Below are 25,464 nucleotides of genomic sequence, written 5' to 3' on the forward strand. Positions count from 1 at the left end.
AATTAAGTTAATATATAACAGCCTACATAAGGTCCAACAAGGACGATCAAATAGTGAATACCCTCTGATGAGAACCTGTAGATCTCATAAAGAATATTCTCAGGCAATGCCAAGGGATCAGATCCGGCCCGAAAGACCCTCTGTCAGAGAGACCCTTTACGATACAGGCTCCGTGGTCCACGGGAACACCCACAAATGGTGACGCCATTGTCAAAGGAGGGGCTAGGAAGCTGCGCACGCCGATCTAAGCTTCTAATCTTAGCTGATAACCTCCTCCCTACCAGGTTTGGTTGGCAGCATAAGTCACCATGGTGATACAGCAACGCTAATGGCACATTTCCACCGGCGGGTTAACTTCGGACCCAGCATGCCTCAGCCAAGTAGTGAGGGTGCGGTATAGCCCAGCTCGGTTCTGGCTCACGTTTCCACCGCCGCCGGTACCCTTATGGTAGGGCGGGGTTTAAGCCGGTCGGCGATAGCCGCGTCAGCTACGTAAGCATTGTGATCTCATAGCAGCCCGACACAGTGTAGCCTGCTAATAAATCCAAGGAAAAAGAAGAACGCGACAATGAACAAAGAGCAACAATGTAGGACATCCAAGAAGGACGGCAAACTTTTGCGCAACATTTTCTTCAATAAACAAAGCTGTTGTTGTCCAGAAATACCTTGATCCGTTTTCGCCAAAAAAACATTGTGCAATACAAAATATGATACAAAATACAAAATGTGGATATAAAGGTATACATTTTCTATGGATTTCTTGGCTTTCCACTTGACATTCAGTTTAAATTATGTATCTACACATATGATTACCTGGCTCATTCTTTGAGTGATTTAGCAGAATAATTAAGAGGCCTATTAGTATTACTGGTATTGGCCTGCAGGGTGCAGCAATTAATATACCAGTAGTTAATCAAAGAAAGAGAAAAAAGTAGCAGTGAATATATTGCTAAAGTGATGATAGTCTTAAACGCTTTGAAAGGAGTTTTGTTGTGGAGAGCTTTATATCTTAGGACTTGTCTAAGAGGAGCAGCATCCACTCCCAGATGTCAATCAAAACAATAAAATCATAGTCCAAAGTACAGTAATGGTATCATTGTTAGACACCAGGGTGGACCAAATAAACACAAACACTACTGACAGAGTCCCACTGATGTCTATAATATGAAAGTATAAATAAAAAATCATAGAAAATAAGTATCAATGCTATTCATCGTATTCAGGGGACCAGAGTTACACATCAACTTATTAATAAACACAGCCGTATTAATAAACACTCGCAATTGAAAGTCCAGTGACCATATACATTGCAAAGACGTCCATCAACTAACTAAGACCCAAGGTTTGGAACATAAAATGAACCAAGGTTACATATACCATACACCAAAGACAATGTTTGTCAAGTCCTACTCTTGTTCAACATCCAAAGGACACAGGGACAACTCAATTTCCGACTCAATCACTTTTATTCTTTTGGCTTTGTCAGTTGATTGGTCCATTCAGTATATTTGCCAGTTAATTAGGTTGTAAACCTTTAAAGACAGAACAAAAGTTGCCATTTAATTAGACATTTTAAATTGAATTTAACACAAAATCATACATATTAAGCAGCATTTCAACACCATGAAAGTAAATAAACATTTTCACCGACCATTGGCGTCTTTGGACTGAACCTATGCGTGAACTTGGAGCGTGTCTTCTCTCTGAAGTTTGTTCTCCTGAATAACTGAGAACCCTTGTCTTCACAGGTGCTCCAACTCAGTGACAATGACTAGATTAGGTCACAAGCAGCCAGCTTGCTGCTGCTGGTGCACTCTGGGAAGTGTAGTTCTTTGAGACCCAGCTGGGATTCAGCTCAACAATGTTACTAATCGTCACATTATACATGCTTCCGACATTCACGACCACGCCTGCAAACAAACATACAATTGTAATTAATGGATAATTATAGGAATGCCCAATGAAAGTGAAAACACACAGAATGTTTATCAGTAACAACATTAACTGGGAACTTACTTATACATCAGACACACAACTGAAACCCCCAATAACTTTTAGTTCCACAGTGCCACCATTCCGCACAATGCATTCGCCAGCAGCTGTGTTGATAGAATAATATTAGAAATAAAACGATCCAATGATCACATTACATTTTGGGGGACTACTTTCTCAGCAGCGGCGGAATTTCACTTTCACTTTATCAGTCCGCCGCTGCCGTAGCTTGCTTCCAACTACAGGGATTATAAACTAAATGCAATGCGATGCAAGGGTATGTTTATTTCTAACACTATTCTATCAACACAGACATTTACATTGATAGTCGGGCATTGTAATTGGTTTGCCTCAGGTGTAATTTGGAGTGGGTAAAACTGTTTTTATTGGCAGGCTAGCAGTTCCCCTTGACTTGCGCTAGCCTAGCACCAGTGATTTGTGTAACTAGAAGGACTGAATGAAAAGTGTTGAAAATGGTCTCTCAATGATAGACCGTTCAGACCAGCTCAATGATAAATAACACACTGGCTCACTTGGAAATGAGGTCCCCTTTAAATTCAACAGAGACATAAAATAGGAACTAAACATCCAGTAACAGAAAATAAAGGTCACTCGTACAATTGGTGCAGTGTTTTACTTGACAAATTTGATCTGAATAACTGCATGCAAGTCACCTTTATACAATGCTTTAACCTCCTGAGAACCAGCCAAAAGGCTTCCTGCTAGAATGTTAATGAAAGAAAAAACAACAAGCAGAGATTTATAAAATGTTTTATTTCTATATTTTATTCTATGTCTTTTATCGAGGACATTTGAACTCACAACTGACATTTAAAATAAAACCAATGCAGTGAATACAATGGTGTGACTTTATAGCATTTAAATCTTTTTTCTTCATTCCTCAAGACTGAAGCCACTCTCCTCAGGTCAGATCTGTTTGAGGTGCAGATATATTCAATTCAGCAGTCAATTCTGTAACAGTCAATTCATTGCAACGTTACTGTAACACCAAAGGCTTCCTCGAACAACAAATTGAATTGTCAAACTACAATAAAAAAAAAAAACATTAGACTGCTGCTGTGCTGTTTGGGTATTTAAATTATAATTATTTAACACTTTTCAACAAAGTAGCGAGAATCGCTTTGGATATGCAGTCTAAACCAATGTCCTGAAATTACAATAATTAATGGTTGGATCCCAGGAGATGAAAGGATAAAGAAGCTGTTGTTCTGGTTTGGGTTAGGCCCTTGTCAAAATAAAGTGGGCAGGGCTTATTGAGAAAACCCATTCCTAGTTACAACTCACCCGTACGAGCAGTAGGGCGCATCAGACCCAGGGTATCGTGTAGTTCCTCGTCCCACTTCAACATACTATCAATCATCGCCTGACTTGCTCTCTGCCCTTTCCCCATCACCATGTCGATCAGACACCGAGCCCGGTCCGCTCTGCTCGTCTGGTCCTCCAACACAGAGTCCTTGTTGTCGGTACTCAAAATTTTCTGCTCCCAAAGGTCATCCAGTATACTTTTCAAAGTTGAGATTGTGACTTTGTGCACAAAATCATTACGGATCCTATTTATGTCTGAAACAGAATGCAAAAGGCAATATTACATTTATAATGTTGTAGTCAATATCAATTTGTCTTCGGCCTGTTTTAAAATCAAATAGCCTAGGCATAAATACAAAGATCCAAATGAACGACTCCGTTGGTGGTGATTGTGTAGGCCTTCTGTGGTGATCTGGGGTCCGGGTCGGGCCAAGACTTTAATAATTTGGTTCAGGTTCCTCGTTTCTCTCACATGAGCCTACGTACTACCTTCTTAATCTCCTCTACTTCTTATTAAAGGCCCACTGCAGTGTTTGATATCGAGCCTGCTGCTTGAAGTGGAATAATGTAGATAAAGATACTGCTCCCCCTGCGTCAAACTGCCGAGCAGCAGAAGAAACTGAACCGGATCGCCTAAATCGCTCAAGTTCAAATAAATAGCCGAATGTGAACCCCTATCATATGATAACCATGGAAACCTACACCAAAGTGTGCAAAAGAAAAAAATAAACGTGCATAAACTGTACATGGTATGTAAAACACGGCCTACCTGCCATCGCTTATACGTGGCTTCTCCCTTCTTCGATTTAACTTTTGTTTTGAAGCTTCCTCGTTCTGGACGATGAGTGAGATTAGGATTCTTGGAAACCACGCCTATTGTTTCTCTTAGAAGCCCGCCCAGCAGCATACCGACCAATCACCACCCCTCACCTGTAGTCTTCTGGAGGAGGCGTCCGAGCAACACAGACCGACATTATTTATTCAGGGGAGGCCATTGAGAGCAGGCTCCATTTTTCGACGATGCCCTGATTACAACATTCAAATAAAAACAGAAATACAAATGTACAATAGATATAAACAAACAAACAAAATAATTAAGATAATTAAGAAAGCTATTTAAAACATGAGCAATCTTTATGTAGCCTAATGCGACTTCAATCAGCCCCTTGAGTTCATCTTTAGGTTGGGGGAGTATTATTATTAGGCCTACTGGATTATTCAGAAGTGCAAACTCATGTTTTGTATCAGCAGATTGTCTGTAGGCCTAGATTAGACTATGTTGATATGAAGGATTGCAGGACTGCATAAAAACCCTTGCAGACCCGAAGACCTCGTCATTACAGGTAGAGAGTTAGTTATTATGTGTAGGCTACGCATTCTTTAAAAAAGGAGAAGGGACACGATTACAATAGTAGGCCTATTAGTAACATCATTTTATTTTTTTAAATATTGTAGTTTGGTGTGGAGGTCAAAGGACGACCAGGAGTTGGTATTGTTGTCGTTGCATTTACAATGCATTTATTATAAAAATGTATAGGCTACTATAGAAAATAGATATAAAAATATTAAAATTAAAATATAATTCTTAATTGTTAATTGTTGTAATAATTATAATTAATATATAAAAATTCTAGGAATATATAAAAATTCTAAGAATTTTTGCACCAATTATTTTGGAGACCTGCTTATTGGGAATACAAATGGGGGCAGAGCTATAGGCATTACCAATCCTGAATAATAAGAATAAGAATTCCTACAATAACAATGGGGAACCACAGATACTCTGTGAAAACAAGAACACAGAGCCCTGACTATGTGGTTCGGCTTAGCTCAGGAGGGAGAGCGGGTTGACTTGTAACCGAAAGGTTTCTAGTTAAATCCCCGGTTCCTCTTAGCTCAGTGTCGAGGTGTCCCTGAGCAAGACACCTAACCCTAACGGCATGTTGACTGGTTGACTCCGCCGTCGGTGTGTGAATGTGTGTATGAACGCAAGATATATGTAAGTCGCAAGTATTGCACCATAAAGGGCACAAGTCGACCAATTGGAACAGAGCCTTGTTGAATACAGACCGGTGGGCAGACTGGGAGGACGGCCTTCAGGGAGCGGGAAGACCAGGGGCTTCTCTAGAGAGGAGGACTGTTGGGAAGAGTGTGGTCCTTTGTTGAGGAGGATGAACTTCTGGCTCAAGTCCTTGGTGACCTTCGTCACGATACAGTCTAAGTCTTTACCACTAGGAAACATAGAACAAACAAGTCCCATTCAGTTATGAATTAACAGTTTATCAATATGAAGTCGTCCTTTCACGGTCAGAAAGAGCTTTACTTACAATCAAGGATTATTTTTTCTGGGATTAAGTATTAGGATGCTAATAAAAAATGTAAAAAACAACTATGTGAATATTAAATGATAAAAATAAGAAAATAAATACATACAGATAAAAAATCAGATAAAAAGTGTAAAGCGTGCAACGATTATGGTAAAATACATTTATTAATTCATACATTTTTTAGCTTAAAAGTTTATTTGGATTTCAAAGCAAAATACGATGTCAGAAAACGTCTAAACAGGTACGTTTTACTTACCATGGAACCATCTGCAGAAGGTTCTGGCACAAGGACTGGATGAACCAGGAGCTTTGCTCGGAGGGAGTGGTAGCCATGGCGGTCAGGTAATATTGCGTGCTCACCGCCGCGGTGTAGGCACGGAGTTCCCAAGAGCTGCTGCTGGATTCGCTGGTCTGTGTGGCTGGGAGCCCGGGCTGAAGGGGTCCGTCAGCCTGGACGCCGACCGCCTGCTTCTTCTGGTTGTCCTTGCTGGCCTGCATGAAGAACAGCGTGGGCTTCCCTCTCAGGGAGGCACAGTGCACATTCAGAAGGTCGGTGAACTCCTCCAGCCAGACCCCCTCCCCGTCCACCCCGTACACGCCGCCCTCCCGGCCGTGGCTCAGGACCACGCAAGCCACGCAGTCCATCCCACCGTGGTCCCTGCTGGCCAGCTCCCGCATGGAGGAGAGCATCTGGTACCTGGTGGCGTCCCGCAGCACCTCCACCTTGAAGCCCAGCCAGGTGAACACACGCCTCAGGCTCTCTGCAGGACCAGTGGCACATGCGCACACACACACACACACACACACACACACACACACACACACACACACACACACACACACTGTTACAGGGGTGAATTACAATATATATAGATAGTAAAAAAACATACTATGGTGTGTATGTACTGTATAGAACTGTGTTATATGTACAGTATAAAGGAGCAGAATTTTGACAGACTGAATTAGTATGGTATTTGTAATGATATGATATGCTCCCCAGGACACAAGGGGGCGCTGTATAATGAATGATCACACACTAGTAGCTGGAAGCGGATGTATTCCATTAAAGCACTACTGTCTAGCAATCAATGGAGTCAGTCGCAGTCTCATTACAGTATTAGTATAGCATGGGCATACCTTCATCAATGTATGTCCCCTCCAGATTCTTGTATTTTCCATGGGAAAGGCTGAAGTCAGAGTTGTTGACGATCCAGCAGAAGCCTCTCTGTTGACCCGTCATGGGAACTGCCGAGTTGTGCTCCTGAGAATGCAACGCTGCGTCAGATGAGGCTCCATAAAACACCGGCAGTCAAAGTCTGACTGTTATGTTGTGTAACAATTAGAAGCACTTAAGAAAGTTGTGGAGCAGACCCAGTCTCAGTGGAGGTCAGGGTTCTAGCGGGACCCTGACCTCCACTGAGACCGGGTCTGCTCCACTGAAACACACTGTGTGCATAAGGTTCTCATTCTCTGTAAAGAACATGACAGGATAAAAATAAGATGAATAAGAAAAATCATTTTTGGTACTACACAAATAAATTAGATCTCTGCATTTGACCCATGACTAGCTAGCCATCCTAGCCATCATGATCACGGGACCTCCCATTCTGTTTCGTTACACGGATCAGTATGGACCTCTAAAGAAATGACGGAATCCTAGGGATGGTGGGGACCGTCTGTGTCGTAGATGACCTAAGCAGGCCAATCAGGGAGTCATAGATTATGACAAGATTCAGCCGCTGCTGGAAATACAGTTGTTTCTCCCGAAACAACGAGCGGAATCGTTATTCTCTAGAGTAAACCCATTCATGCCCTCCCCAGGTTACTGCAGAAATAGACTCAATAACAACTATTACACCAGAACAACTAGAGCAGGGATGGGCAACTGGCGGCCCGCGGGCCACATGCATCCTCGCTCAAAAAAAGTGTTGTTGTTGTTGTTTTTTTACAGTTTTTACCCTTAAAGTTGGGCCCCTGTTTTGTGCCATCATTGAATGATGATGTATTTGAGCCCTTTGCACTGAAAAAAATACCAATCACTCATCTGGCTGTTGTTGTTTCTTTTAAAACAAACTTGTTGTATTTGTCGTTTAACGAGTATAGAAATGTAATAAATGCATTTGAGCATGGAAAATATGAAATTAATGTATGTTGGTTCAATTAACATACATAGGCTATGAATCTGAATGAATTTGTAGGTAGTGGCCATCCCCAAAATGCAACAGAATACAGGAAATCACTAATAATCTACCAAATTCAACATTTTCTGGGGGAGGACCAGCCGCCACTGATACAGACATATATATACACATGTTTCGTTCTTATTTTGTAGCTTCTCTCATATCCAAATTGTTGAAGTGCGTGGTCATGTGGCCCTCTGATAGTGATGATGAAAAATTGTGGCCCAATTTATCATGAAAGTTGCCCATGCCTGAACTAGAGGATGCACTAGCTGCATTTCTCTGCAGAAAATACATTTTCACAATTCTTTTTTATCCTGTGTATCCACTGAATGGCGTTACAATCTCTATTAAGCTGATTGGCTGAAGGAGTTTGCCGAAACATTATTATAAACTTTCAAATGGGGAGTTTGTTCACCTTGTGCCTTAAACTGTTGGATGTGTAGTGGACAGACTCGTTCCAGTATCTCCTGCAGCCGGTCGAGAGATGCTCAGGAGGTCCTTGCACTCTATTTCTAAGTAGTGTAGACCAAGGGATAATAGCATAAAGAATTACATAGTGTAGCCCTATTGCTGACTATTCCTATGTAAAGCACTCTGAAGGGCCTGTTAGAAGTGTGCTATATAAATAAAATTTTATATGAATTTGAAAACATGATCTCAAAAATTCAAACTATATTCAAAATTAGAAACATTCACAAAACATCAAGAACAGTGCTGGGTTTACAGAGTATTGCGAAAGTACAACAACATTCGGCGCCACGGCTGAATGTTTGAGGTCGATGCTCAAAATGAATTGATGGATTTCAAATACCTTTTGGTGAGGTTCTCTGAAAGTTTATAAAGCAGCTTCCTAAATTACAAAAGCAGATATTGAAACCGATGTGGTGTGTGTTAATGTATTTTGATAGATCTGAAAGACAAATCCAGAGAATTTGCAAATTACATTAATTAATTTGGAAACTGACTTCCTCAGTTTACTTTTAGCAAACTGAATTGTTTAAGCGTTTGTTTAAAGTGGCCCAAATAACCAAGCTGAATTTCCGAAGTGTGTCATGGTCTGTCTTTGTCTTCATATTGTCATATTGTTAAGTGTTTGATCTCTCCTTGTCCAGACTTTTCCCCTCACTTCACATCTCCAGCCTGTGGTCACCTCATTCCCCTCAGCTGTGGGTTTATCTTCCCACCTGCAACTCATTCCGATTCCGATTAGTCTCTTCCCATTTATACAATACGAAAATGACAACCTTCTGAAAAGTATGTTCTTGTATACGCACTATATGCACTGTACATGTACTTGGTTGGGGCTCCTTTTGTATGAATTACTGCATCAATGCGGAGTGGCATGGAGTCAATAGCGGCCTTCAGCTTGTCTGAATGGTTGGGTCTCTTGTCTCTCATCTTAATCTTGACAATACCCCATACATTTTCTATTTTATTCTAGTTTGCTGGCCATCAAGCACAAGTAATCCTATGGTCATTAAACAATTTATTGGCACTTTTGGCAGTGTGGGCAGGTGCCAAGTCCTGCTGGAAAATGATATCAGCACCTCGATAAACCTCGTCAGTAGAAGGAAGCATGAAGTGCTCTTAAATTGCTGCGTTGACTTTGGACTTGGACCGACCAGACTTGGACCAACAGGTGGACCAACACCAGAAGATGACATGTCTCCCCAAATCATCACTGACTGTTGACTGACTTCACACTGAAGACCAGTTCTCTTAGCCTGGGTAAGAGGCTTCTGACATTGTCTGTGGTTCAGGAGTGGCTTGACAGCAGAGGAATGCGACAGCTGTAGTAGCCCATGTCCTGGATACGTCTGTGCGTGCGTGGTGGCTCTTGAGCCACTGACTTCTGCCTCAGTCCACTTCTTGTAAAGCTCCCACCTTTGCTTGACCTTCCGCTCAGGGCAGGGGTTATCCTTGTTGCTTGTGCACCTTCTTCTACCACACTTTGTCCTTCCACTGAACTTTCTATGAATATGTTTGAATAAAGCAGTCTGTGAACAGCCAGCTTCTTTAGCGATGAGCTTTTGAGGCTTAGCCTCCTTGTGGAGGGTGTCAGTGTCTTCTGCAAGACTGTCAGAAGTCTTCCCCATGATTGTGAAGCCTACTGAACCATAGTGAGACCATTAAAAGGCTTAGGAAACCTTTTCAGGTATTTTTAGGTAATGAGCTGATTATGGTGTGACACCTTGAGTCTCCAATGTTTAACTTTTTCACATCACAATATTCTTAATTTTCTGAAATACAGAATTTTGGGTTTTCATGAGCTGTAAGCCATAATCATGAAGATTGATGCAAATACAGGCTTGAAATATTTCACTTTGGGTATAATGAATCTATATTATTGAAATTAACTTTTCCACAATATTCTAATTGATTGAGATGCACCTGTATGCATATATATATATATATATATATATATATATATTTAATACATATAATATATTTATAATAATATAAAACGTATAATTCAAAATTTATATATGTGGAAAAAGTGATAAATGAAGCAAAGCTTGAGCTAAATCTGGAACAAGTGTATTCAGCAGCAAAAGTTTACAAACTGCACCCCATATTCATCAAGCTACCATCAGCTAGCCTTATTAAACTACATGAGTTCAGGTGTATCAACTCCCATTCGGCCTGTATCATATTGTAAAGTAATAGTGTACACCAAAATGTTAAAAGTCCAAAAGGTAGTTTAAGACAAACGCTTACCTTCCATAGGTCTAGTAAACGTAGGCTATGTGACTTTGTTCAGATGCATTACGAACCAATATCAATCTTCTCTCATCTTAACCTAAAAAATGCTCTGTGGTCTAACTTATTCAGCTTCTCTAGGTAGGCCTACCTCTGAGTTATTGCTTATTTCCGCCCTGATAAGGATTTTGACAACACAAAGCAGTAATTCATCTATTAATCATTAACCAACTTATTGAACTCCATAGGTTCAGGTGTATCAACTCCCATTCAGCCTGGATATAAATGCATTTTTAATTAGTAATTAGTATCACAATATCTATCAATTGATCTACTTTTGCAGTAAAACATTTATATACAAGAATCCATTTAATGTATGGGAGATAATACAATACGTTGTTGTGCTTCGTTCTACCTAGCCTATAGGCAAGGAACGAATCAAACCACTGGTCGACTCGCTATAGACAGACTACCGGAACCAGCAATAGAAGGCCTACGTCACAATAGGCCCACAGTTTTTAAGTACATGTACAAAAAACACCCTGTACAATGTTGTGGAACTGGTAAAGTTACAAAACCGTGCCGTGTGAAAGTGGGTGAACTCCTGATATCACAGACAGTGAGGAGATAAACAAAATACAGGAGTTACATCAGGAGTCTACAGAACACAAGGACACTGAATCTGAACTCTGTACACATTTAGTAATTTCAATTAGAATAGCACAGTATAGATCGACCACTATGGTAGGTCCTATAACTAAACTCTGGACACTGACACTTCGCAATACTTGGGAGACCAATGTGCATATCATATCATACAGTAATGGTGAGTCAAAATGATAAGTCCAAAGTCCAAAGGTAGTTTGAGAGAAACTCTGCTTATCTACCATCGTTTCCAGTAAACGTAGGCTACGGGACTAAGTTCAGATGCAATATCAACCAATATCAATCTGCTTTGGTTTTTACCCAAAAAGTTTTTTTTTTATCATTTAGTATGCTCCCTTTTCCATGACGTGATTTGTGCGAAACAAGTTTACACAAAGGTTACACAGGGCCCCTTTCGTGTCTGAGAACGCCTTGACCATCTCCTCCCACCAGGCCAGGGCCTCCTGAGCAGCGATACCTTTACCTCGTACAGGGCCGACCCGAGGTCAGCGGCGCCAGGGACCAACCGGCGGTAGGAGTTCACCATCCCTAGGATTTCTGGAGAGCCCTGGTCGTGGAGGTTGAGAGAAATCTGCCACCGCAGCCACCTTCGAAGGCAGTGGCGCAGCTCCGTCCCAGGTGATGTGATGCCCCAGGAAGTGGATGGACGGCCGGCTAAACTGGCACTTGGCCGGGTTCACAAAAGAGGCTGTGCTGGTTGAGGCGTTCAAAAAGGATTTTAGAGATATCGTGTTGACAAACCAGTACTTGGTGATATCCCCGGACCAGGTCCATCTTAGAGTAACACCACCTGTCCAGCCAGCTGGGCCGAAAAATCCTGGATATGTGGGACTGGACACGGGTCTGGGATGGTGGAGCCGTTGAGACGGCGGTAATCGGCACGCGGCCGGTAGTCTCCGTCTGATCTGGGCACCACGTGCAGGGGAGAAGCCCAAGGGCTGTTTGACCGATGGACGGTGCCCCACTCTGTGTTCCTGAACTGGGCCTTCGCCATGGCAGGTTTGGCTGGGTCGAGTCGCCGGGCGCGGGCGTGGACCGGTGGGCCCGTTGTGTGGGGTGTGTGGTGTACATTGACGCGCTACTGTCTGGCTCACAATTATTATTATTAATTATTGGGGACAATTATTAAAGATTGTGCTAATCATTATGGATTATCAAAAATGTCAATCTTTCTTTGGCACAACCTGTTTAACTAAGTCTGGGATCACAACCATACAAAAATTACAATATTAATATAAAAATGACCAAAAAAAAAAAGACAATACAATGAATAAAAATTACAATACAATATTACAATTACAAATACAATAAAACTTACAAATAAAAATATGTAAAAATAATAATATCTATATTTACATTTAGGGCATTTAGCAGACGCTTGTATCCAAAGTGACTTACAACCATTCATACACACGGCGAGGTAAACCATGCAAGCCAGCTCGTCGGGAGCAGTTAGGGTTAGTTGTCTTGTTCAGGGACACAGAAAAGGGATCGAACTAGCAACCTTCTGGTTACAAGCCAACCTGACAAACCCCTATGTCTGGATATAGGAGGTACCCGAGAGGAAAAGCTTAATACACTTTATATATGTATGTATGTATGTATGTATGTATGTATGTATGTATGTATGTATGTATGTATGTATGTATGTATGTATGTATGTATGTATGTATGTATGTATATGTGTATATGTATATGTACTAGCACTGGCAGGAGGTCCTATTCTAAACATGTGTTTAGAATCACAATTAGTTACAACTCAGCTCCACCAGCAGTAGGAGAAGAGATCAGACCCAGGGTGGTGTATAAGTGTTTGTCCCTTTTCTTCATGCTATTGATCATTATCTGACTTGCTCTCTCCCCTTTGTCGATCACCGTTTCGATCACCCAACGTGCCCGGTCTGTTGTGTTTGTCTTGTCCTGAATCACAGACTTCTTTTCCTCAGTACTGAACACTTCATGAGCATAAAGGTCATCCAGGAGACCTTTGATAACTGGGTCTGAAACTCTCTGCACAAATTCAGAACAGATCCTTCGAAGCTCCCCTGGAAGAGAAATCAAAAGGCAATTTTAAATTATAATGTGCAAACACGATAGTTGATTCATTAAACTCGTCTTTATTGGGGTAAAGATAAAATCGTTTGTCGCACCAACTTGTTCCTTAAAACAAACAACCTTGATAGTTCATTTAAATCTTGAAGATCAATAGATCTTGTTCAGATCAATAATTCTAAAAACCCATGCCTGTCATACAGCAAAATTCAACAGATTGTCCCTTATGCATTAAGATAAACACAGCTTACCTTCCATAGTTTATAGTAACGTGGATTTGTGCCGATTCCATATACTTTAGTTTTTTTTTTCTGCTAACCAGATTTTTTATAGGTTAGAATATTTTTTTGACATTACGAATTTCTATGACGTGTGTTTCATGCGTGCAGATTAACCATCAACAATTTAGTGTAGAGAATAATTCTATTTCCTATAACTTTAATATGTAGAAGAGCTTTTGTCCAAACGCGATACAGAGACCTTCAAAAGGGTTTACTTTTGAGGAATCCTCATGGCTGGTATCTTTACACTTTTTTTTTGGTTTACTTTATTTTTATTTTTTATTACATTATAATCATTGTTTCAGCTTATCAATACATTGACAACTGGTCAACAACAGTATATTTTATTAATATGAAGGTTTTGGCCTGATCCAACACAGGGCCGGCTGTAGTTACTTTGGTGTCCTAGGAGAGATTTGGATTCGTAAACTTTGCTGGAGCGCATTTCTCTCATGTACCTGAACATAATTCCGCCTACACAATCCATTAATTATGTTAAAAATAAGAAAAATCAAAAAGAAATAAACACTAATTGGACAGTCTAATCACCACTGGTTTCATTTTTAAATTACAATTATTTTGGTAATTGAGTGCATGCAGGTGAGTGGAAGGCATCTTGATTGAGGGGCGCTGCCCTGCAAAAGCCACAATTGTAACCTTGAATCGGCTACATTTAGGTTGATCTTTCGTTATATTTGCCCCAGACTATGATTAAATGGTGATTAAATAAAGATTAAAAAGGTATATTGTGATGGAAGTATTCGCTCGCTTCGTCTCACGCGCTCTCATTGTCGTTCCACTTGCTCACGCACACTTAAAAACATTAGCAATTAGCACAAATGTAGAAGGAAAACAAAATTCCCGTTATACATGCTCTTCATCACGGACATGTACGCTTGTTTTACACCTCTCCTTTTTGAGAAAAATTATAATAATGGATAAATGGCTTAAAAAGTTGATCCCACACCCAGAGTGGCAACAGAAAATTGCACTTGTTCTACAAATGAAGCCCCGGCTGTGGGACCAGCTCCTCAGGTCATACTGGTATGATCACCAGTTCTGATGCTGCTGTAGCTCTAGTGCTGCCAGCCAAGCCGCCACCAGTATGGACAGTGATGACGAAGCAGACGAAGCAGCCCAAGAGCCCCAGACCCCTGCCCCAGGGAAACACCAAATTGACAGGGAGGTTGGGGTCTCAAAGAGACGCAAATATAACAACGACTATATTACTATGGGGTTCACTGACACTGGGAGTGAGGACTTCCCTCAGCCTCAGTAGCCGTTTTCACATATGTCCTCCGTCTTTTCTCCGCATTTGTGGATCAGGAGGTTCGACCGTGAGGGTCATTCACACTTATTCACACTTGATGCCCGATATGCGGACATCTGTGTCGCTCAGTCATCAGTAGAATCTCCAGCTGGTTTAGGGGGGCAGGCTTGCAAGGGGCGGGATATGACGTAGGGTCTTGGTTTGTTTTGGTTTGACCGCAGACAGCACAGAGGCAGAACGGGTAGAACTTCAACTGCAATCATCTTAAATGTTGCTGCAGCGATGCATCATATATTCCGTTGCATCCACAACATCCGCATTGATCGATGAAAGATTGGAGCATGAATTAGAGACAAATAGAAGAAACGACGAACAAGCAAGGCGTCGCGAACGACTGCGTTACCGGAGGAAGAGAGCGTATTTATTTGCTTCATTTCACATCTAACAAACACTGGGACAAATTCAGTTTCTGTGTTTAACTGAGAAAACAGGGAGTGGAAGGACGGGACCCTATAATGTTCAGCTAACTTTTGTCAATAATAATTGTTACGAGAGTTAGTGCAAGTGTGTGCGTGAGAATGGCAGTGTGTGTGTGAGTGAGTGGACGAGCGAGGAGAGCGAGCGGTAGCATGATAGTTTAGTGAAGTAATGAACGAGTCCGGTTGTGTCTGTGCAAACGTGTACTTTAAAGTTAGTGAAACTAAGAATAAAGTACCCAGCCTGTCAAGAATCGGTGGCCGCTTCATTACGACCATATTCAAACCTATAAGCAGACCCACTGCCGTTACCCGAACATCGACCCTGGAGGGAACGTCTCCCCAGTGTTCCTCGACTATGGTCTGGGAGCCGACAGCAAGAAAGGTGTAACATAAAAATTAAAATTAAAATTTCTATATACGCGTGCAGCTGTGAACTCATGTATTGTAATTTATTGTATGATGTGTACTCTGAGGGTTACGATAAGACCTATCATTTAGCGTTCACCACGAATGTCTGAAAAGCAGTGCCACATTAAAATATTTTTTAAACCATTCAGCGAACAAAAGGCAACAGGCTGATTATCGATTAGGGTGCGGGTGCCACTCAATGACATGCAAACGTAGACCGAAGCGTCACCAACACACCCACTCAACTGGTCTGAAATGCCGACGTTCTACTGCTCATTCACATATAAGGTAATTAACATTTCCACCGGCTAAAATACTACCTGAGGGGTAGTCTTTTTTCAGGAGGTCCAACGTCAGGATATGTCATTCACATATAAGGCCCGTCGGGAGAATAGCGGGAGAATAGACGGTACGTCCATATGTGAAAGCAGCTAGTGTGTCATATGTGCACAGGTTCTGTCTAATAACGGTTTGAAACCTTCTCTCAAGCAAAAAGAGATTTTGAGCTCCAATTGAGACAACTTTCTAAGGCCAACAAATGTCTAACACAGACAGAAACTATTAATAAGGCAGGGCTAGCGTCTTACATGGTCAGTTATGCCGCTTTTCCACCGCCAGTACCTACTCGACTCGACTCGACTCGACTCGACTCGCCACGCCTTATTTGCGTTTCCATTGGCAAAAAAAGTACCTGGTACCTAGTACCGGGTACTTTTTTTTAGTACTACCTCCGTCGAGGTTCCATGCCAGCGGAGTACTAGGTACTTTTGTGTGACGTAAACAGGCTGCTGGTAACTGATTGGCCAGCGGCTGTAAATGGGAATATTCACTCAAGTTAAGTTGTGTCTGATCAGCGTTTCGCCGTGTGTGTCGCTCCTTTCCCGGGGCTAGAGTTAGGCTGCGCGTCGTTGTGTGTGTCGGGCGTGGTTGTGTGTGTCCGGCGTGGCTGGAGTCCACGGACCGGCGTTTCGCTGTTTCGTTTCAGTGTCGTTCCTTTCCTAGGGCTCGAGTTTCGCCTCTATCAAAGTTACCGTATGACAACAATAGACGCGCAGTCATTGCGCTTTTTATTTTATTTTATTTTATTTCCCATCATAACCTTTCCCGGGAATCAGGAAATAGTCTTGATCAGATTCAGATTTCCCGGGAATCGCGTCTCCCGTGATTAAAACCTAATGACGACCCGCCCATGGTGGAGAGGTTCTTTTCTACGACCCGCCCACATTGAAGAGGTACTTTTTTAGATGGAAACGCAACCAAACCGAGTTGAGTCGAGGCGAGTCGAGTCGAGTCGAGTTGGTACTGGCGGTGGAAAAGCGGCATTATAGAGTGGCTAAGTCAGGCAAGCCTCAGACGTTTGGAAAAATATACTATTTCACATACAAGCCAGTGAATTCTATGCATTACATTTTTGTAAAGCAACAGAATTACAGAAAAAACATTATGGTGAGCTGTCGGTGGTGCTGGGGGTACACAGTAGTAGGATGTAGAGTGTCTCGGGGGGTACATGATTTGATGATACATGACGTGAATTTGGGAACCACTGAATTACATGAATGAGTGAATGAGTGAAATAAGGTCAAGAATCTTGGTTTCAATTGTTTTTTGATGGGAATAAGTTATTCTAGTTTTTATGTGTGCTGTAGACAACTTGAATAATAGATGGTTGCGATCTAATATATAGTCAAATAGATTCCCTAGCATCAATTTGTGGAAAAATGGACAAAACATTGTCCAGATGTACAGGGTGAGACACGTATGTTTATGACTGATTGTGAATATTTGATAGAATTACAGCAAAAATGGGTCTGGATTATTTCATTCATTAGTAACATAACTGCAGCTTTAACATACAATTAACTCAACTCACCTTCTGCCTGTGTTTCACTGGAGTTAGCTGGAGGGCTGGATGTGGTGCTGGATGTTGTTTGTCCTGCAGGCTGTGTTTCACTGTGTCTTGTGCTGCTGGATGGGGCACCAGATATGGAGCAGGCACCTAGCCTCTAGCCACATAAACAAAATATTGACGTTAGGCTCCACGACGTCCGAAATGGTTAGCTTTTGTGATAGCCACCTCACCATATAAATTATGTCAAAAACCTGTTAAGATATATTTAAAGATACAAGTGTGTTGATTTGTTAAAAGTTTGAACAAAGTTTTACGGTAAAAAATGGACCAAGTTGCGTAGTCTGAAATTGTTTGCCGTTGACTTCTATTATAAAATGTTGGATATTAAAAAAACTGAATTATTTTTGTTAGAAAAGTACCAGCGCATGATTCCAAACATTTTGTTTTTTCCCGAACATTTTACAATTGGAATGGAGTCTAGCTAAACAAAATGTAGGAGTGGAGTGCTAAAGTATTGGGAATATAGAATAATAAAGCCTAAGAAGAACAAAAGTTGAGCGCTGCATTCACCTAATAATGACAATATAGTGTATTATCAATTACACAGAGACCACAAATAGTTGGCTGAACGTACATGCTCCAGAGGTGGAGGTGAAGATGGGAGATCAGATGTCCCTTCTCCAGCAGCTGAGGACATCGGCATAGGATCCAAGAATGTTATGGAGTAGACAAAGTTAGATGATTACAAGCAAAAACATGTAGCTGTAGCCTGTAGCTAGCCACAACAAATTAAAGCTTTGCTTTCCTCCTCCTCTTTTCTCAGTTTTCATCAGATCGTTTTCATACGATCTGATTTAAACACTAACAATGATCCAAAGAACACAGCACCATGAAGAAAAAGTGTACCTCTGACCAATGGGGTCTTCTTGAAACGAGAAAAAAACCGTTTCATTCTTTTCGATAGACCTGGTTTCTCCTCGTTGAACCAATCATCTAGAATTTTCCATATAAAGGATCATCAGTCTTAAGATGCAAACACCAAAACAATTCTAATTGTGTCCATTGGTTACCTTCTCTGATTGTAACATTCAAAAAAGTTTCGCCACAGTCTGAGTCCTTGAGAAACAATTTGAAAGGAGGACGCTCACTGAAGCGTACTCCAAAAAAGCCCTTCAGTGCCAACACTGCAGTGGTGAATTCTAGATTCTGTGAACACACACACATTCATTTTCATTTTCATTGCAGGATTAAGTACATGCAAATGAGAATCTAAATAAATATAAGCTAAATGGGGGCACAATAATACCGTGGGTTCAATTTGTCCTTCTGGCTCACTTGCAAGGCAGTAGAACTTCTCTTCCAGCCTACAGGTGAAATGTTTGTATGTTTCTGTAATCTTGATGCCATTCTTCTTTCTCGACCGGAGCACCTGTTCTTCAATAGCCTGCACACACAGCAACAGGATGAACAAGTGGCCAGAGATGGAGAGAGGGAGGAACAGTAAGAGGGAGGTATTAATATGTGAGATGTGGGTTATTTTCAAGATAGTAGATCACAAAAACAGACAGATGGAGACTCAAGATAGGATCTTCAACTGAGTTATATATCCAAGCCTAGTGCAGTCTAGCCTGTTATAGGCTAGCCCACTCCAACCTATCTAAGTCTATCCCAGTTCAGCATAGCTTAGTTCAGCCCAGCTTACTTTATCCCAGCTTCAGTCTATCCATTAATCTGTTTATCAACACACAGGGACTCTTGTTACATTACTGACTCGTTGGTCCATTTTGCTTCATCACCTGGATCTCAGACAGGATGTTCAAGGACAAAAACACTTGTAGGCTGAAATTTTTTTTGTGGCCCAGCTCCTTGTAAACCAGCACCGCCCCGTGGTGCTTCACATGCTGACTCTTCGGAATGATGGGACCCACTTGAGAAAGAGAGGACACGCGCCATCGAACATGGCTCGCCGTGAAGTCCACCGTTGACTCAATGTCGGCATGTTGTTCCTTTACATGCAGAACACTGAAGCTCAGATCATGCTCAGGTTCTGTTGAAACGTTAGCATAACATAAAATTATTCTGGCTGGATGGGGAATGAGAGCCAGCATGGATCTTGTAAATTGTCCCATGGTAATAATTCAAAGATTTGACAAATGGCATTACTTTGCATATTTTGTCCATTTAAAATAATACAAATATGACTATAATTCCAGTTCAATCAAAAAACAATTATTCATTCAAATGTCCAAACATGGAGGATCAAAAGTTATCGTGGGCTGAGTGAGTCAGCCCAATTTGAAACCAAAACATTTACAAAATGTATGGTCAACAAAACACTGCCAAAGCTGCCATGCACACAGAGATTCTTAGAGTATTCGGCCTATGAATCCCCCCACCCCACAGTCAGAGTGTGTTCTTACCAGCAAGGCACAGAGAGTGTGGGAAATGGATAAACTTGAGCACAGATGGATCCTTGTCGACCACATCCACATCATAAATCGATCCAGCAGGTCTCCACGAGTCCTTGAGGAACTCAGAGAATTTGAACCAGGACAGGACCGAGTAGCGGACCAGAGCCTGCTCCGACACTTCAAACACCAGACCTGTAGCCGAACACTCATAGGTCCCCTCGCCTTCCAGCTGTACCCTAACACACACACACACACACACACACACACACACACGCACGCGTACACTCACACGCACATTACAACAGAATCTGTTTGTGGTTGTGACCATATTATTCTGATAACCCCATGTGACTGATGTCAGCACCGAATGTCACTTACTGGAAGCTCCACTTAGAAATCTTTCTTGGGGTAACCTTCTCATATTTAGGACACTGTAAAAAAAAAAAAGAAGCAGAAGCAAACAACAATAAAGAGCAATACTTGTAATATTCTTAACTTTAAGTTAATTTATGTAATGTACATTTAATGTAAAGGTATTCACCTGCTGAGCTGCTTGACACTTTTCACAATGTGACTTGAAGTGCATCTCCTCTGTCAGGATAAATAATTACTGTCAGTAACAAAACCGACAGCATGTCCAGTGTAAGAGTAATGTGTACATTAAGCCCTCCAATAACAGTTGGCCTCATGATACACTGGCAGGAAGCATTCCTGGTTCAGTGAACCTGGATATATTTCTTTAACACCCAATGAAATACTTCTGTTGTCACTTCCTCCATTTACTTCTGGTAAACCAAATTGTTTCAGTGTTTGATCAAAGTGCCCCAAATAACTAAGCTGAGTTCCCTACGTGACCTTAGTTCCTCCTGTTATTAACACATTTAAGAATTATATAGTCTTGTACTAACACATTGATATCTGAATGATAGTTAATCATCGATAGTTCTTGGAAATAATTGAAAAATACATTAAAATCACAACTCACTGATCCAAGCAGGAACAAACATTGCCTAAAATTCTATGTGTTCATCTTAATTCACAGCCTACATTAAGTACACATAATGGACAATATTTAAGATTTTGGGTGACATTATACAATTGGCTGTCTGGTGCAGATATCATAATATTTTATGTTCTTTTGTAAGACAAGGAATCAGAATGTATTGTAAGTGTAGATGTATCTTAAATACCAGCTGTTCTTAGATATGACAGTTTTAAAGAGAGTAGAAAAGAGCAGAAGAGAGCAAGGTTATGAAACTCAACAACTAAGAACCGCCCTCTCCCTCTTTGCTCCCACGCTCCCTGCGTTTATAGTCATAATAATAATAATAAAAATTAAAGCTGCAAGCAGCATTTTACAGGGGCCAAGCCTAAAGCAGACCAATAAGACCCTGACAGGTCATTAAGACCGTGACGCAGACCATAAAGACACTGACGAAGACCATTAAGACCTTTTTTGTTTGCATATGGTTGAAAAAGCTGGAATAGTCTCAGCTTGGATCTGGTGATGGGCAAACTAAATAAAAAGAATGCGAGCGGCTTAGGCCGTGTAAGTCAAACGATGCAGAATAATAATAATAATAAAACTAACGATTACAATAGGCTGCCTCACACTTTGTGCTTGGCCCCCTAATAATAACTAGAACTGCAAGCAGCCCCCGAGGTATTCACAGCCCGCGCACCGCCGACCCCAGCAACCACCTTCTCAAGCGATTCACGTCACGATCCTAGACGCAACTATGCCTCCGACAGGAGCGGGGCTTTCTTCAGCACTGGGTCCACTTCTCGGAGGGAGTGTGTTCCACAACCAGGGAGCAGTAATGTTCCCTGGTTAATGTCTTTTTTTTCCTCTCACAATTTCCTGAGTTTGCAGAAGGGCTGCTGCAGGGAGCTGGAGGAGCAGAGCAAGCGAGAGGAGCCGTACTGGTTGAGGAGGTCTGACAGATTGAACGGCCAGTGGACTGGATGGTGAGCATTTTCAAGCGATCTTAAGCACTAGCTCCATCAAGGCAACCCTGTCGGCAGCACCACTTGCGAAGGCGGGCAGCGTCCCTCCTTGCAGGTCTTCTTCGGGGGTAAAAACGTGGTTATAGGTGACTCTGTTACACCTAAAGTCAAACTACACAGCGAGCCAGTGAAGGTTATTTGCCTTCCAGAGGCCAGGGCTCCCGACATCAAAGCTAATCTTAGGGTGCTGGCATGTGGTCAGACCACATACAGAGTTAGACTAGACGCACCAAACACAGACACTAGTTTCGACAACGTAATTCATGACTACACCAACGATACTCAGATCAGACAAACGAAAGTCACTTAAAGCAACGTAGTTATGGGTGATTTCACAGAGTAGACTCTCTCTGGCCCTCTACCTGACAGGGGTAAAACAGTGTTTCCCCTTGATTTTTTTGGAGCAGTGGTGCTGTGAAAAATAACCCTTTAAATGGTTACTCCTGGTGAGATTTCTTTGGGAAAAATTTACAGATTGAGCTTCCAAATATGACATAACAACCACCACCCCTAGTGCTTGCCATGATTATTTACCATGGCAACTGGTGGCCCAAGAACTGAACTGAGAAGGTTTTTGGTATATAAGCCGACGGTAGCTCAGTTTTGCTCTACTAGTATCGCCCTCTGTTTGTTTGCATTTTATTATGTTTTATATTTGATAAGATAAGAATGTTGCAGGATGAAATATGATGCATGCTTTACATCTGAGGGTGATATTATAGACGGGTTACATGGATATTTTAACCTATGAATTGAGACCAGGAGGGCTTTTAGTAGTACAGCCAGTTAAGACTGCTTCATTGTGATACTTTTACATCAGTATTTTATAATATGATATTATGTACCCTGTATTTCAGGAAACCTATTAAATAGATATATTTGAGTCTGAATTTTGTAGTGCGTAATACCGGGTAGCAGAATAACACATTACCATTGATTAACCTTCGCACTATCATGCTCCTCAATAGTTAGCTAGCGTATCTCCTGCTCTTTTAAACCACCTTGATTATTTTGCAGATATTTTTTGGATAAATAATCCATTGTGTCAGGGCTTTAACACCAGCTTTTGCAACCCTTGATCAACTATTTTTTTAATCCCTGCATGACAACTTAATGAAGACTTAAGTCATGTGTTTATGACATATGTTCTAGACTAGGCATAGGTTTACAGTTTGTATCCCAAAACACCCAACAGGTATTCCAGAGAGCACCTTTTGCCGTCTTTGCTCTCATAAGTTTGGGAACCACAGGCTGGCTTCCTATTGCTGCAAAAGGCCTAACGCCTAGGTGAGCAACAGGGGAAATAGGATTCAATAGCCCGACTCAGGAAGCAAACATCTGGGTATAAAGAATGGTCTTTACTAGGAGATAGGTCGGTACACGGGAACAGTTGGAGATCAGGCAGGGAGAAGGTAAAGGTGTAGTCAGGAGTAAACAGGCAGGAATCAAAAAAACCGGGAACCGTAAATATCAGTCAAAAAATCCTGGGACGCTTGAAACAAAGAACAAAGACAAACTAGCAAAGAGGAAGGGAAACACGCTGACTTAAAGATCCCATGACATGCCACCAGGTGTGGTGTGATTAGCCGCTACAAGCCGTTTTGGAAATCTGCCCCTTATCACAGGTGGGCGTGTCCACCTACTAGATGTGTGACAGATAGATGAGCTAACGTTTGCTACAGTCCACTGGGTAGGCCGGTAGACTGATCTATCCAGCACACATCTAGACCCACTTTCTGCACCTTATGATGTCATAAGGGGCAGATTTCCAAAATGGCTTGTCACACTACACCTGGTGGCTTGTCATGGGACTAGGGACGCCTGGTGGCTTGTTAACGAGGGACAGGTGAGGTAATTAAGGTGAGAGAGGACAATCAGAGATGAGAGAAACGTAAGGACAGGTAGTGAAATAATCAATAGGGAGAGACCCTAACCCAATTTAATGCATTAGATCAAATTTGAGATTTTGTGTTTAGGACCATGATTCAATAGATTATTTGAGTGACTATTTCACTTCCATGTGTAATACCGGGCATTCAACTCACCCATGAATCTGCCACTCCCCATAACGCTTGACGAAGGCGAGGACGGCTCCCCAGACCCGCTAGGGGAGGACGGCTCCCCAGACCCGCTAGGGGAGGACGGCTCCCCAGACCCGCTCCCGGTCACCCACTTCCTAAATCTATTTTCAAGTCCTGAAAGACAAATGAAGAGAACATCTGAAGCCCACAGATTGAGACCTTGAAGTCAACGGGTGAGCAGATAAGGAGTCATAAGGAGTGATGCATTCATTATGGAAAGGATCCCTACAGAGAAATAAAACTAGTTTCTTTACCTGTGATAACCTAAGCGACAACATAGATCACTATGTTAAGGATCATATAAGACAAGTAACCACGTTTAAAAACAAAAAAAAGTGGTTTTGGGTTCACTGGCTCAAACACACACACACACACACACACACACACACACACACACACACACACACACACACACACACACACACACACACACACACACACACACACACACACACACTGTATAGTGTTGTGGAATTGGTAAAGTCACCAAACCGTGCTGTGAAAGTGAGTGCACTCCTGATATCACAGACAGAGGAGATAAACATGAACTACTGGAGTGAAGTTACATCAGGAGTCTACAGAACACAAGGACAGTGGATCTGAACTCAGGCCACATTAAGTAGGTTGTTCAATAGCAGAGTATCGACCTACAGTAGGTACAGTAGGCCCTACAACTAACTCTGACCACACTGATCGATCGCAAAAAGGCGCACATCGCAGCATACATATAGGGTAACGTTACACCAACATGTATAGAAGTCGAAAAGATAGTACGAACTCTGCTTACCTGCCATACTTTCGAGTACACGTAGGCTACGTGAAGTCGTTCGGGTGCAATATGAACTAATATCATCTACTTTCGTTTATACGTCTCCCTCTATCTTGCAGCGGCGGGTTGAGCGGCTCCTTTTCGTGATGTCATTCGCCGTCTGTTGCGCGCTTCTCTTGCGGCTGTGCTGTCACGGTGCTCGGGGTCTCTGCACTTCAAATGAGACCGGAGGTCGCTGTTATTCTACATTAAATACACATTTGTGATGCGCATCCCAGGGTCACCCATCCCCCCACCTTCAGTGCACAAAGTCAGCAACAAGATAATGAATGGTGAGGGGTGTCAAGTGTATTTTCTTCTTTCCTTATTTCTTTGTTCATTTGTTACCTCAAGGCACAACATGGGGAAGCTCAACAGTCTTATTGTCGTCGCAAAAATAACAGTTAGACGACCACAGAGCGGTTTGGAGGACGACTCTCTAAATACATCCCTCTCAAGTTCAAGAGTTCAAGAGTTTTATTGGTCACATACAGATACAGGAAATTAAATTAAATGAAAAGTGGCAGTGCCAGCAGAGATTGTGCAACATTCAAAATAGGATAAGGTGACACAAATAGAATATAAATAAGAAATATAACAATTAAAACAAGTAGCCCTATATAG

At 41.8% G+C, this 25,464-nt stretch overlaps 2 protein-coding genes and 1 long non-coding RNA gene across 3 annotated transcripts; all 3 read right to left on the reverse strand.

Annotated features, from left to right (window-relative positions):
• Positions 1-2,846: 2,846 nt before the first annotated feature.
• LOC311341796 lies at positions 2,847-4,141 on the reverse strand. Its single transcript, XR_014633357.1, has 3 exons — positions 4,088-4,141; positions 3,298-3,573; positions 2,847-2,964 (listed from the first exon to the last, which is right to left on the reverse strand). It is a non-coding gene; the product is annotated as an uncharacterized lncRNA (long non-coding RNA).
• Positions 4,142-4,244: 103 nt separating this feature from the next.
• On the reverse strand, positions 4,245-12,188 carry LOC311341612 (caspase-8-like; the record flags this gene model as incomplete). Its single annotated transcript, XM_084466427.1, has 6 exons — positions 4,245-4,258; positions 5,389-5,549; positions 5,902-6,406; positions 6,783-6,906; positions 11,782-11,887; positions 12,034-12,188. 6 exons carry the CDS (start codon positions 12,186-12,188, stop codon positions 4,245-4,247), a joined length of 1,065 nt encoding a protein of 354 aa, XP_084322553.1.
• A 2,389-nt stretch (positions 12,189-14,577) lies between these two features.
• LOC311342339 (uncharacterized protein) lies at positions 14,578-24,826 on the reverse strand (the record flags this gene model as incomplete). The annotated part of the gene is made up of 9 exons (XM_084467189.1): positions 14,578-14,681; positions 18,604-18,739; positions 18,840-18,977; positions 19,330-19,580; positions 19,954-20,180; positions 20,323-20,375; positions 20,486-20,535; positions 23,997-24,146; positions 24,820-24,826. 9 exons carry the CDS (start codon positions 24,824-24,826, stop codon positions 14,578-14,580), a joined length of 1,116 nt encoding a protein of 371 aa, XP_084323315.1.
• Positions 24,827-25,464: the final 638 nt, after the last annotated feature.

This window comes from Micromesistius poutassou (genome assembly GCF_964030765.1).
Source record: "Micromesistius poutassou genome assembly, chromosome: 4".
Classification (NCBI taxonomy): domain Eukaryota; kingdom Metazoa; phylum Chordata; class Actinopteri; order Gadiformes; family Gadidae; genus Micromesistius; species Micromesistius poutassou.